This window comes from Hylobates moloch, unplaced genomic scaffold, assembly GCF_009828535.3.
Source record: "Hylobates moloch isolate HMO894 unplaced genomic scaffold, HMol_V3 SCAFFOLD_467, whole genome shotgun sequence".
NCBI classification, from domain to species: Eukaryota; Metazoa; Chordata; class Mammalia; order Primates; family Hylobatidae; genus Hylobates; species Hylobates moloch.
In genome coordinates, this window is record NW_026652742.1 from 13,317 (window position 1) to 24,904 (window position 11,588).

General features: G+C 42.4%; 1 protein-coding gene across 1 annotated transcript; it reads right to left on the minus strand.

The window, feature by feature from the left end:
- Positions 1-616: 616 nt before the first annotated feature.
- Positions 617-10,360, minus strand: LOC116464347 (pregnancy-specific beta-1-glycoprotein 3-like). Its single transcript, XM_032147603.1, has 5 exons — positions 10,312-10,360; positions 9,361-9,639; positions 6,339-6,638; positions 5,706-5,960; positions 617-669 (listed from the first exon to the last, which is right to left on the minus strand). Exons 1-5 carry the CDS (start codon positions 10,358-10,360, stop codon positions 617-619), a joined length of 936 nt encoding a protein of 311 aa, XP_032003494.1.
- Positions 10,361-11,588: the final 1,228 nt, after the last annotated feature.

Consider the following 11,588-nt stretch of genomic DNA (forward strand, 5'->3'; position numbering starts at 1 on the left):
GTTCTAATTAGGATGGAGGAATTATACTAGGAAGTAGAGGTAAAGGAACTGAGAAGCCTTAGTAAATAGGAGAAAGGTGAACTTATCAAAGAGTCTAGAGTAGACCCCTGGAGATCCTATCAAACAGGCTAGAGTAGACCGCTGGAGATTCTTGATTAAGTGAATTAACTAGATTTTAGAAAGGTAATGAGGCAGTCATATGCAAGGAAGGTTTCAAGGTCTGGAGACAAGAAGTCAAGCAATACTTTGAAAAGTGGTTGAGCTTTATGGGAATGGAGAGAATTACACTATTGAGAGATGTTAAAAATAATGAAGAGGGTTTCACCATGTGGAATTGTGTTTCTCATTTGAATCTGAGAAACAAATGAGCAGAGGCTGGAGATAATTATGTCTAAAAGACAGTGGGGTACAGGGGAGCATAAAGGCGAGGGATAAAGGTAACTGCAGGAATTAGGGCAGATAAGCAGAAGTTTAGAGGAGGAAGGAGGAGATCCAGTCCCAGATACAGGCAAATAAGTCTTTTCCCTCTCCCAAGCATGGCAGTCAGCCCTGCAGGAACCAGGATAAGAGAAAAGGCCATCGTACCTTCCAGTCTTCCTGAAATACAGTAATGACATCACGGCTGCTCTAATGGATTAAGGCCAGGATGATGTCCTGTTCCTGAAGGAGCTGTCATGGAAAGAAAACAAAAGAAGGAATGAAGTTGATGTTATTTTACATGGGGGAGCCTCAGGAACAAGCATGTAACATGAAGTACTCTAGAATTGTTTCTTCAAGGACTACATTATTTCTGTTGGAAAATTGATGGGAGATGATGATATTCTTGCAGGTTTTTTCCCTCTCACCATGTTTCTAGGTTGGCGATCAGTCCTCTGTCAATTCTCTACTGCACTCAGATATTTTGGAAGGCTTTCGGATGTGAGAAAGGCTGATTGCTATTTTCTATGTCATTAGAACTTGCCACCTTTGCACCTTTTCATGGTTGCATCTTTTTCTCAGTGTCTCTTTTGTGGCAGCCATGAATGAGACCCTGCCAGGTCTCCATGGCAGGGACCTGATTGACAGAAGGCCCAGGTCAGTGCATTTCAAATTCACCACCCCCTTTGCACAGAAAGCTTCTTTCCCACAGGCTCCCAGCAAGGGCGTGAAAGCAAGCCTAGTTCTCTCAGGTTCTCTTTAACTCTAATGGGTGACTGGTTGGAGGACTCCCCATCAGCCTTGCAAAAACTCTTAGAACTGCATTGGTACCTAAAACTTCTTTCTCTTTCTTTTTCATAGGAATCAGCTCTGCATAGTGGTCTGTGGGTTCTCCCATGCTACCTTCATGCCTGCCCCACATCCCCTCACAGGTGTCTTCCCTGATCAATTATCTTGTATGTCTAATCCCATCTTGGGTGCATCTCAGTTGGTAAAAACTAACATACCAGGCTTGATTCTTTGCACTTAGCTTTTTTTCTTTCTCTCCCACAAGCAGTCAGTAACCATGTCCTAGTGTTTTATGCGTTACCTCTTTTTCCATATACATACGGAAAAAGGTAGGTACAGTTGAAGGGCACTTCCTATGTGCCAGGCCATGTGCTAAATAATTTACCTGTATCTCATTTAATCCACACAATAGCCCTGTCAGGTAGACATTATTTCCATTTTGCCTTTGAAAAGACAGAAGCTTAGAGTGGTGTAAAAACTTTCCTGGTGTCATATGGCTAGTGACAGGTGGATCTGAGATTTGATTCTAGGACTATTTGACCTCAAGGCTAATGATGATGGTAGTAATATAGCAGCTGACATTGGTTCCTCTGTGTGTGGCATCTTGTTTCATTGACTGCGTTAAACCTTTAAAAGAATGGTATGGAGAAAACACTCTCATTGCAGTTTTCAAGTGAAGAATCAGAGTTTCAGAGAAGCTGAGTCTTGTGCAAGAAATGTATAACTGTAAACTCTCACATTAAAAAAAGAAAGATCTTAGGTCAACAATCTACTTTAATACTTCAGGATATGGAAGAAGAACAAACTAAACCCAAGCACAGTGAATGAGGGAAATAATAAGGATTAGAGTGGATATACATAAAATGGAGAATGGAAAAAGAATAGAGGAAATTAATGAAACCAGAAGTTGATTCTTCAAAATAAAATCAACAAAATTGACAACCACTAACTAGATTGACTAAGAAAAAAAAGTTTAAAATTACTAAAATCAGAAATGAAAATGGACTCTGAGCATGGTGGGTCATGTTTTAATCTTAGCGTTTTGGGAGGTCACAGCAGAAGGATTTCTTGAGACCAGGTGTTTGGACCAGCATAGGTAACCTGGGGAGACCCTTTCTCTACAAAAAAATAAAAAACCAATTAGCTTGCCATGGTGGCATGCACCTGTAGTCCTAGCATCTTGGGACGCTGAAGAAGGAGAATTGCTTGAGCCCAGGAGGTTGAGGCTGCAGTGAGCCATAATCACACCACTGTATTCCATCCTGGGCTGGCCTGCAGAGTGAGAACCTGTCTCTCTCTCTTCAAAAAAAAAAAAAAAAAGAGAAATGGAGCGATTACTACCAATTCTTATAAAATAATGATTATGAAAGTACTATAATAATTTTATGCCAATTAATTGGATAAAGTGGATGAAGTAGACAAACTCTTAGAAACACACAAAAATATGAATAGAACTATGATCAGTAATAAGATTGAATCAATAAAAGCATTTGATGAAATTCAATATTTTTTCATAATAAAAACATTCTAAGAATGGAAGGAAACCACCTCAACATAAAGGCAATATGTGAAAAACCCAATGCTAACATCATACTCAATGGAGAAAGACTGAAAGCTTTCCTCGTATGAGCAGGAACAAGACAAGGATGCCTGCTTTTGACACTTTTATTCAACATAGTATTGAAAGGTCTAGTCAGAAAAATTAGGCAAAAATTTTTAAAAAGACATTCAAATTGGAAGGAAGAAGTAAAATTATTTCTGTTGACAGATAACTTGAACTTATATGTAGAAAATCCTAAAGATGGAACAAACCTATTAGAATTAATAAATAAATTCAGTAATGTTACACAATACAAAATCAACATTCAAACATCAGTTGTATTTCAATATAATAACCATGAACAATCTGAAGGGAAATTAAGAAAAAAAATTTCAATTTATATTAACATCAAAAAGAATAAAATATTTAGGAATAAGTTAAACTAAAGAGGTGAAATGATTATACCTGGAATCTACAAAATATTGCTGAAGGAAATGAAAGACGACATCAATAAATTGAAAGACATTTTGTTTTCATGAATTGGAAGACTCAATATTGTTAGGAGGACAGTGCTACCCAAAGTGAGCTGCAGATTCAATACAATTCCTATCAGAATATCAGTGACATTTTTGCAGAAAAAGAAAAATCTGTCCTAAAATTTATATTGAATCTCATGACTCTAAATAGACACACAGCTTTGAAGAGGAAGAATGAAGCTGGAGGACTCACACTTCCTGATTTCAGCATTTGCTACAAAGCCCCAGTAATCAATACAGTGTGGTACTGGCATAAAGGAGGACATGGAAATTAATGAAATATAATAGCCCAGGAAGAAATGCTTGCATATATGGCCAAATGATTTTCATCGAGTGTGCCAAGATCGTTCAATGGGGAAGGGACAGTGTTCTCACCAAATCATATTGGGAAAGCTGGATATCCAAGGGCAAGAAGAGTGGAACCTTTACTTAACACCATGTAAAAAATTAACCCACAATAGATCAAAGATCTAAATTTAAGAGCAAAAACTATACAACTCTTAGAAGAAAAGCTTCATGATACTGGATTTCACAATGATTTCTTGGTTGTAACAACAAAATGGATAAATTGGACTTCATAAAAATCAAAACCTTTTATATATCGAAGAACATTATCAAGAAAGTAAAAAGGCAACCCATGCAATGATAAAAATATTTGCAAATTATATGTGTGATAAGAAATCAATTTCCAGAATGCATGAAAAGCTACAGGTCAACAACAGCAAAACTCCAAAAACCCACTGAAAAAATGAACAAAGGATTAAAATAGAGTTTTCTCCAAGGAAGATATACAAATATCCAATAAGCCCACGCAATGTTCCTCAGCATCACGAATACTTAGAGATATGCAAATCAAAACCACAGTGTTATACCACCTCACACACTTTAGGATGGCTTTGATAAACAACAATGATAGCAACACAAAACAATAGGTGTTTTCAAGTAGATGGAAAAATTGGAGCTCTAGTGCATTGCTGATGGGAATGGGAAATGTTATAACCACTGGAAAAAGTGCTGTGGCTGTTTCTCAAAAACTTAAACAATAAATTATCATTTGATCCAGCAATTCCACTTCTGGACATACTCCCCATAGAACTGAAAGAAATTTGAACAAATATTTGTACACTGATGTTCAGAGAAGCATTACTCACAATAGTCAAAACATGTAAACAACTGAAAAGTCCATTGAAAGAGAAGTGGGTAGGCAAATGAGGTGTACCTATACATTGAAATGTTATTCAACCTTAAGAAGGAATAAAATTCCAATACATTGTGCAAAATGGATGAACCTTGAAGATATTATGCTAACTGAAATAAGCCAGACACAAAAGGATAATTATTATAAAATTCCATTTATAAAAGATGGAATAGCCAGCTACATAGAGACAGAAAGTAGAATGTTGGGTGCTAAGAGCTAGGGGGAGAAGGAGTGAGAGTTACTGTTTATTGGGTACAGAGGTTAAATAAGGTAAGAGGAAAAAGTTCTGGAAATGGATAGTGTGATGGCTACACAACACTAAATTGCACACTTAGAAATAGTTAACGGTAAGTCTTATATTAGATATATATAAAGTGTCTGGTAGTCTTACCCTCTTTATAATTACACACTTTTTGGCACTGCCCCTTTCCTGCCATGCAGAGCCCCAGGGGTGAATCTCCCTATTTCTCTAGCTCTGCATCAGTCACTGTCCTCCGTGCTGTGTCCCACGTGTTGTGCCCACAGCCTCATACAGCCGGTGACTTTAGAGCCAGGACGCAGCTCAGGAGTCTGCGCTGAGGCTCCCTCTCTTCTCATTTCCCTGCAGCCTGGCCCTGGGGAGGCTTGGCTTCAACTGGCAGCTCGATTTAGCCAAATTCAGGACAGGCCACCAGGGCTCTTTCTCCACACATGCTGGTCCCTCACCAGATGGAGTCAGGCAGGGCCAGTCACCAGAGGACCCCGGAGCAGAGCAGGAAGCAGAGTCTGAGCTGCTCCTCCCTCACCCAAGGGGCTTCTTCCTCTCATTTGGGGGAAAAGTGTGAGCTTGTTTCAAAGCCTCAGATGTTCCTTGTACCTCATGGAATAGGTTCAAGAAAGCAAAGACGTGGCAGAAGGGGATGTGTTGGTGACAGCGAGAAGCAACTTGATCTTGAGGACTCTCCTTGTCCCTCTGTGAAGCCTCTTCTACCACATAGGGCACAGGGCTGATAAAGTCCCCTCCCTACCTTTCTCAGGCCAGACACAAGGTCAGCCTTGAGAAAACAGAAAAACAAGGAGAAGAGAGTCTATAGAGACAAATTGGGAGGGTTCAGGAGGAGAATTTGGGATTTGCTTGTGCCCATGGGACACAGGCTGGGAATAAAAATGTTTTCCTGACTCTTCTCTGAAAGCCAGATAAACTCCACCTAAAACCCTGTTGCCAAGGATGCTGGGATCCACTTACCAGAGACTTTGACTCTCATGGATTTGGAGTTTCTCCTGCCAGTGGCTGAGTTATGAACAGAGCAAGCATAGAGCCCGCTATGCTTTGTAGTAATTTGGGGGATAGAGAGATTCTGTCCTGATTGCTGAAACTTCCCATTAATTGTCCAAGAATACTCTGCCGGTGGGTTAGAGTCCGCGAAGCAGGACAAGTAGAGGTGTTCTCCTGAATGGTAATTGGCGAATGAAGGATAAATGCTGGGGAGGTCTGGACCATCTGGAGCAAAGAGAATAAAGCCACAGGTGATGTCATCCCAGGGAAGGGGATACTCCTGGTCTCTTAAAGGGACACAGTGACCCTCTGAGCCAAGACACACCCTCAAGTCCCAGCCAAACCCCCTCTATGTTCACTGAGCCGAAGCCTGAGGTATTCACCTGTTTCTCCCATCACAAGCTGTGGGCCCCAAGTCTCCCATGACAAGAGCGTCCCTTCCCTTATATTATTGGTTAAGGCTGTGCCTACTCAGGTTTTCCCAGGGCAGGGAGTCATGGCCAGCTCGGATGTCCAGAAACAAAGTTGTCTATACTTGGACCGGTGAGAGACTGAGAGGCCTGGCCTCTGGTCGTTTGGATTTAAGGTGGTGTCCTGGCCCACAGAGGAGCAAAAGATACTCCCAGAGGGCATTCAGGGTTACTGGGTCACTGCGGATGCCACCATATCGGTCCCGTATTTCACACTGATAGGCTCCTGTTTCACTCCTCATGACACTGGGTAGAATGAGGATGCTGTTTTCAATGGGTTGCTTTACCCTGGGACTGACCGGGAGCCTTTGACCATTTAGCCACCACCTGTAGGTGTAGTTCTCACTCTGAGGTTCACAGGTGAAGGCTAAGACATCCTTATTCTCCCTGGGGTTTAAGTTGTTGATGGTGATGTAGGGCTTGGGCGGCTTCGCTGTGTGGATGACAGAAGATTGTCCTGTGTGGCACATTTGATTCCTCCACAGGCATCATTCAATCGGAGTGGCATCTCCCACCTCTCAGCCCACCCAACTCCTTGAAAGCCAATAGCTGATGCGTGTGTCAGAAGACAGATGCATGATTATCTAAGGGCTCAAAGACTATGAGGCTGCTTGTTCTGTCTTAGGGAAGCACAGACTTTCCAAGTGTCAATTGAGCAGCAGTGTTGGGTCATGGACAGACACGTCAGTGGAAGTCACAGACCCTGGTATCCCTCACAGTCCCTCCATCATCAGTTGACTGGCTGGCTCACCTTGGGTTCCTTACCTGGAATGTGCAACTGATGGGCCCTTTCCAAATTCCATCCTACTTTCCCCCCCTAGATATGATTTCCCTGCAGCTTCCATTTCCAAGGACATTCTAGAGATGAGTAATAATGGGACTTCCCAGTGTCCTGAAACCCTGAAGATACTGAACAGCCTGGCCTGGGACTGGATGTTTCAGCAGAAATAACACAGGGGAGACCAGAGTCAAGCCTGGAGGTCAGTTCAGTCATCAGGCAGTGGAGGCACAAGGTGGGACAGTTTTTTGCATGTGTTTCATGATGAGTTACTTGAACCAGTGACCGCTAAAGATAGAGCAGAGTGCAAGGAATGATCTAGAAAGAGTGAAGGGGACAAGCAAGAGCTGGTGGCTTTGGAGCAGAACCATGTTCCCTGTCCTGGGTTCCTTAAGTTTCCTCTCCTTCTGCAGAGGGCGGGTGAGGACCATGTGTATCTTTCTAGAAATACATGTGGACATTTGCAAATGCACAACTGACTGGTGGAAAGAGTGGGAATGAACTGCTGGAAATCTGGTCCTCATGGGCCATGTGTGTTTGATGGACATGAGACAAATTTGGAGAGAAGTTTTAGAAATATTTTCTTTCATTGGACATTCTACTCTCTGATTCCGTGGTTTCAACTACTCTAGGGACCTCATGTAAGTGGATTCCAGAGTGAATATGAGAAGAGACTGTTGGTTGCCAGGAGCTGGGAGTGGGGAGAATCAGAAGTTGTTCATGGCTGTGCAGTTTCAGTTATGCAAGGTGGGGAGGTTCTAGAGATCTGCTGTACAGCTTGATGCCTATAGTTCACACAGATTGAGTACTTCTTCTGCATAAGACTTAGGACAAAAAGTGTTTTGGATTTCTGACATTTTTTGATTCTGAAATATTTGTCATATACTTACTGGTTTAGCATCCCAAATCTGAAAGATTCAAAATCCAAAATGCTTCAGTGAGCATTTCTTTTCAGCATCAGATTAGTAGGCAAAAGTGGGAGGTGATAAGCCAAATATATTCTTGCTCTTTTTTTTTTCTTTCACCATGTTTCTATCTTGGTGATTAGTTTTCGGTCAATTCCATACTGGCCATGCTGCACTCGTATATTTTTGAAGGTTTTGGGATATGAGAAAGGCTGATTGCTATTTTCTATGTCAACAGAACTTTCCATCTTTTCGTGGTTGCATCTTTTTCTCGGTGTTTCTGTTGTGGCAGTCATTAATAAGGGCCTGTCAGGTCAGATTTAGGACAGAGTTTTCTAATTCTGCAAAAAAATGTTACTGGGATTCTGGTAGGAGTTGCATTGAATTTTCAACTCACTTTGGGTATTATTGTCTTTCTAACAATATTGATTCTTCCAATCCATGAAAATGAAATGTCTTTCCATATATTGATATCGTCTTTAATTTCTTTCAGGAATGTTTTGCAGTTTTCAGGGATAATCATTTGACCTTTTTGGTTAAACATATTCCAAAATATTTGATTCCTTTTGATGTTAATGTGAATTGAAATTCTTTCCTTAATTTCCTTTCAGATTGTTCACTGTTAGTGTATAGTCTAAAGAATGATCTAGAAAGAGTGAAGGGGACAGGCAAAAGCTGGTGGTTTTGGAGCAGAAACATATTCCCTGTCCTGGGTTTTGAATTTCCCTTTCCCTTTGTAGAGGGCAGGTGGCTCTTCCCTGATAGCTAGATAGACTGCACTGGAACACATATTGCCAATGCTCCAGGGATCCACTTACCAGGGACTAAGATCCTCTTGATTATGAGATTTGTTCTACCAGTGGCTGAGTTATGGATGAAACAGACATAGACCCCTCTGTATGTTTTAGTGATCTGGGAGATAAAGAACACTTGTGCTGATTGCTGGACCGTCCCATCGATCAGCCAAGAATGCTCTGCCAGTGGGTGAGAGTCTGTGAGACAGGAGAGCTTGGGGACTTCCCTGTATGGTAATAGGTGTATGAGGAAGCAATGGTGGGGGCATCCAGACCATCTGGAGCAAAGAGAATGAAGTCACAGGTGATATTGTCAGAGGGAAGGGAAAATCCTGGTCTTTGGAAGGGCCACAGTGACCCTGTGAGCCAAGTCGCAACATTGAAGTCCCAGCCAAATCCCCGCTGCGTTCACTTATCTGGAGCCTGAGACATTCACCTGTTTCTCCCATCACAAGCTGTGGACACTGAGTCTCCCATAACAGGAGCAGCCTCTTTTCTCCTATTGTTGATCAAGCCTAGGCCTACTCTGGTTTGCCTGGGGCAGAAAGCCATGGCCAGTTTTGATGTCCAGGGGTAAAGGTCTCTGTACTTGGACCTGAGAGGGACTAAGAGGCCTGGCCTCTGGCCATGTGTATTTGGGATGGCAGCCTGGCTCCCAGAGGAACAGAAGATACTCACAGAGGAGATTCAGGGTGAATGGGTCACTGCGGCTGGCACCCACTGCTTTCCGTATTTCACATTCATAGGGTCCTGCAATATCCTTTGTGGCACCAAATATAAAGAGGGTCCTGTTACTTCTGGATAGCTGCAACCTGTAATTCATAGGGAGGCTCTGACCATTCATCCACCACAGGTAGCTTGCGTCCGGAGTCTCAGGATCACAGGTTAATCTCACAATATCCGTGTGCTCCATGGGGTTTAACTTGCTGCTAGATATGTAGGGCTTGGGAGTCTCCACTGTGCAGAAAACAGAGAGAAGATTGCCCTGTGTGGCAACTTTCATTCCTCCAAAGGCATTTTTTAATCAGAGTTGGCATTTCCCATCTCTCAGCCCACCCAAGTCCTTAAAAGCCCATGGCAGGTGTGTGTGTGTTACAAGACAGATGCATGGCAATATGAGGACTCAGAGATTGTGAGGCTGCCTGCTTTATATGGGAGAAGCACAGACTTTCTTAAGTGTGAATTGAGCAGCAGCATTGGGTCATGGAAAGACACAGGACCAGCAGTCACAGCCCCTGGTGCCTCTCTGAGTCCCTCCATCTCCAACTGCCTGCCTGGCCCACCTTGTGGTCCTCACTTGGAGCATGCAGTGCTGGAATCTTCTTAGTTTCAGTCTTACTTTGCCCCCCGAGGTATGTTTTCTCTGCAGCTTCCCTTTCCAAGGACGTCCTAGAGATGGATGATGGAACTTCCCATTGTCCTTAAACCCTTTGGGTACTGGAAAGCCTGGCCTGGGACTGGGTACTTCAGAAGAAATAACACAGAGGAGAGACCAGAGTCAAGCCTGGAGGTCAGTTCAGTCATCAGGCAGTGGAGCCACAAGGTGGGGGAGTTTTCCCAGGTGTCTCATAGTGACTAACTTGAGCCAGTGACCTCTAAAGATAGAGGAGAGTCCAAGGAATGACTTACAAAGAGTGAAGGGGACAGGCAAGAGCTGATAGCTTCGGACCAAGACCATGTTCCCTGTTCTGGGTCCATGATGCTCCCTCCCTCCTGTAGAGGGCAGGTGAGGACCATGTGAATCTTCCTAGAAATACATCTGGATGTTTGCAAACGCAGAACTGACTGGTGGAAAGGGCGAACATGAACTGATGATGGAAGTCTGGCCCTCATGGACCATATGTGTTTGGTTGATATTAGACCAATATTTAGGAAGAAGTCTTGCAGATGCTTTCTCTCATTAGACATTCTACTCTCTGATTCTGAGTTTGACTACTCTATGCACCTCATACAGATAAAGTGTTCCTTATGCAGAAAGCTTAAACAAAGTGTTTTGGATTTCTAATTTCTTTTTTGGAATATTTCCAGTATAAGTACTGGTTTAGCATCCCAAATCTGAAAAATTTTAAATCCAAAATGCGCCAGTGAGCACTTCTTTTTAGCATCACATCAGTGGACAGAAGTGTTGAGTTTTGGAGGATTTCAGATTTTGGATTTCTGGATTTGGGATGCTCAATTTGCAATACTGGAATTTTCCCATATAAAGTTGTCCGGGGTTTAGACCTCATGTTATGTTCTGACTCTAGTAACAACTAAAAAAAATTTAGAGGAAACATTAAAATGTTTTCATAAGTGGGAATTTTTACTGATGGTTCAAACATCTAAGATCAATTGCTGGTAGTAGTATTTCTCTTGAGACCAAAATAAGGTTTGGGTGTGCCATGAATTCCAGCGGGATCACATTATGCTCAAAGAAAGATGCCAAAGGTGATTTGAAATTAGCAACTCCTTAAGTAGAGAGAGTCCCTTTAAAAGGAAAGAACTGGTCAGTGCATCAATTACATAAAGGGAGGAATGATGCCAAATTGAAAGAAGCAATGTGTGTTATATTAGTAAATATAGAAAGAACTCCCTGCTTCTAATTTCTGTGCAGAGTTAGGAAAATGGGGAGGACCCCAAAACAGGTATGTGAAATGCTTTCTTCATTTTCTCTTTAGCTCAGGAAACACCACTAGAGTGTAAGTTTGTGTGAATTAGGAAGAGTCTAAGTGAGATGCCAATGGCTCGTGTGTCTCCCCACACGAAGAACTCCAACTAATGAAAACGACATCACCATGAGGAAACAGTTGTATGTGGCACAGGCAGTAAAACCATCAGATAGCGCCCACCTGGCCACCTCCAACTCGTCCCCAAAACCACCAGTATTCCCATTACGTGTATGTTACAGCATTTGTAGTTTTCCCACA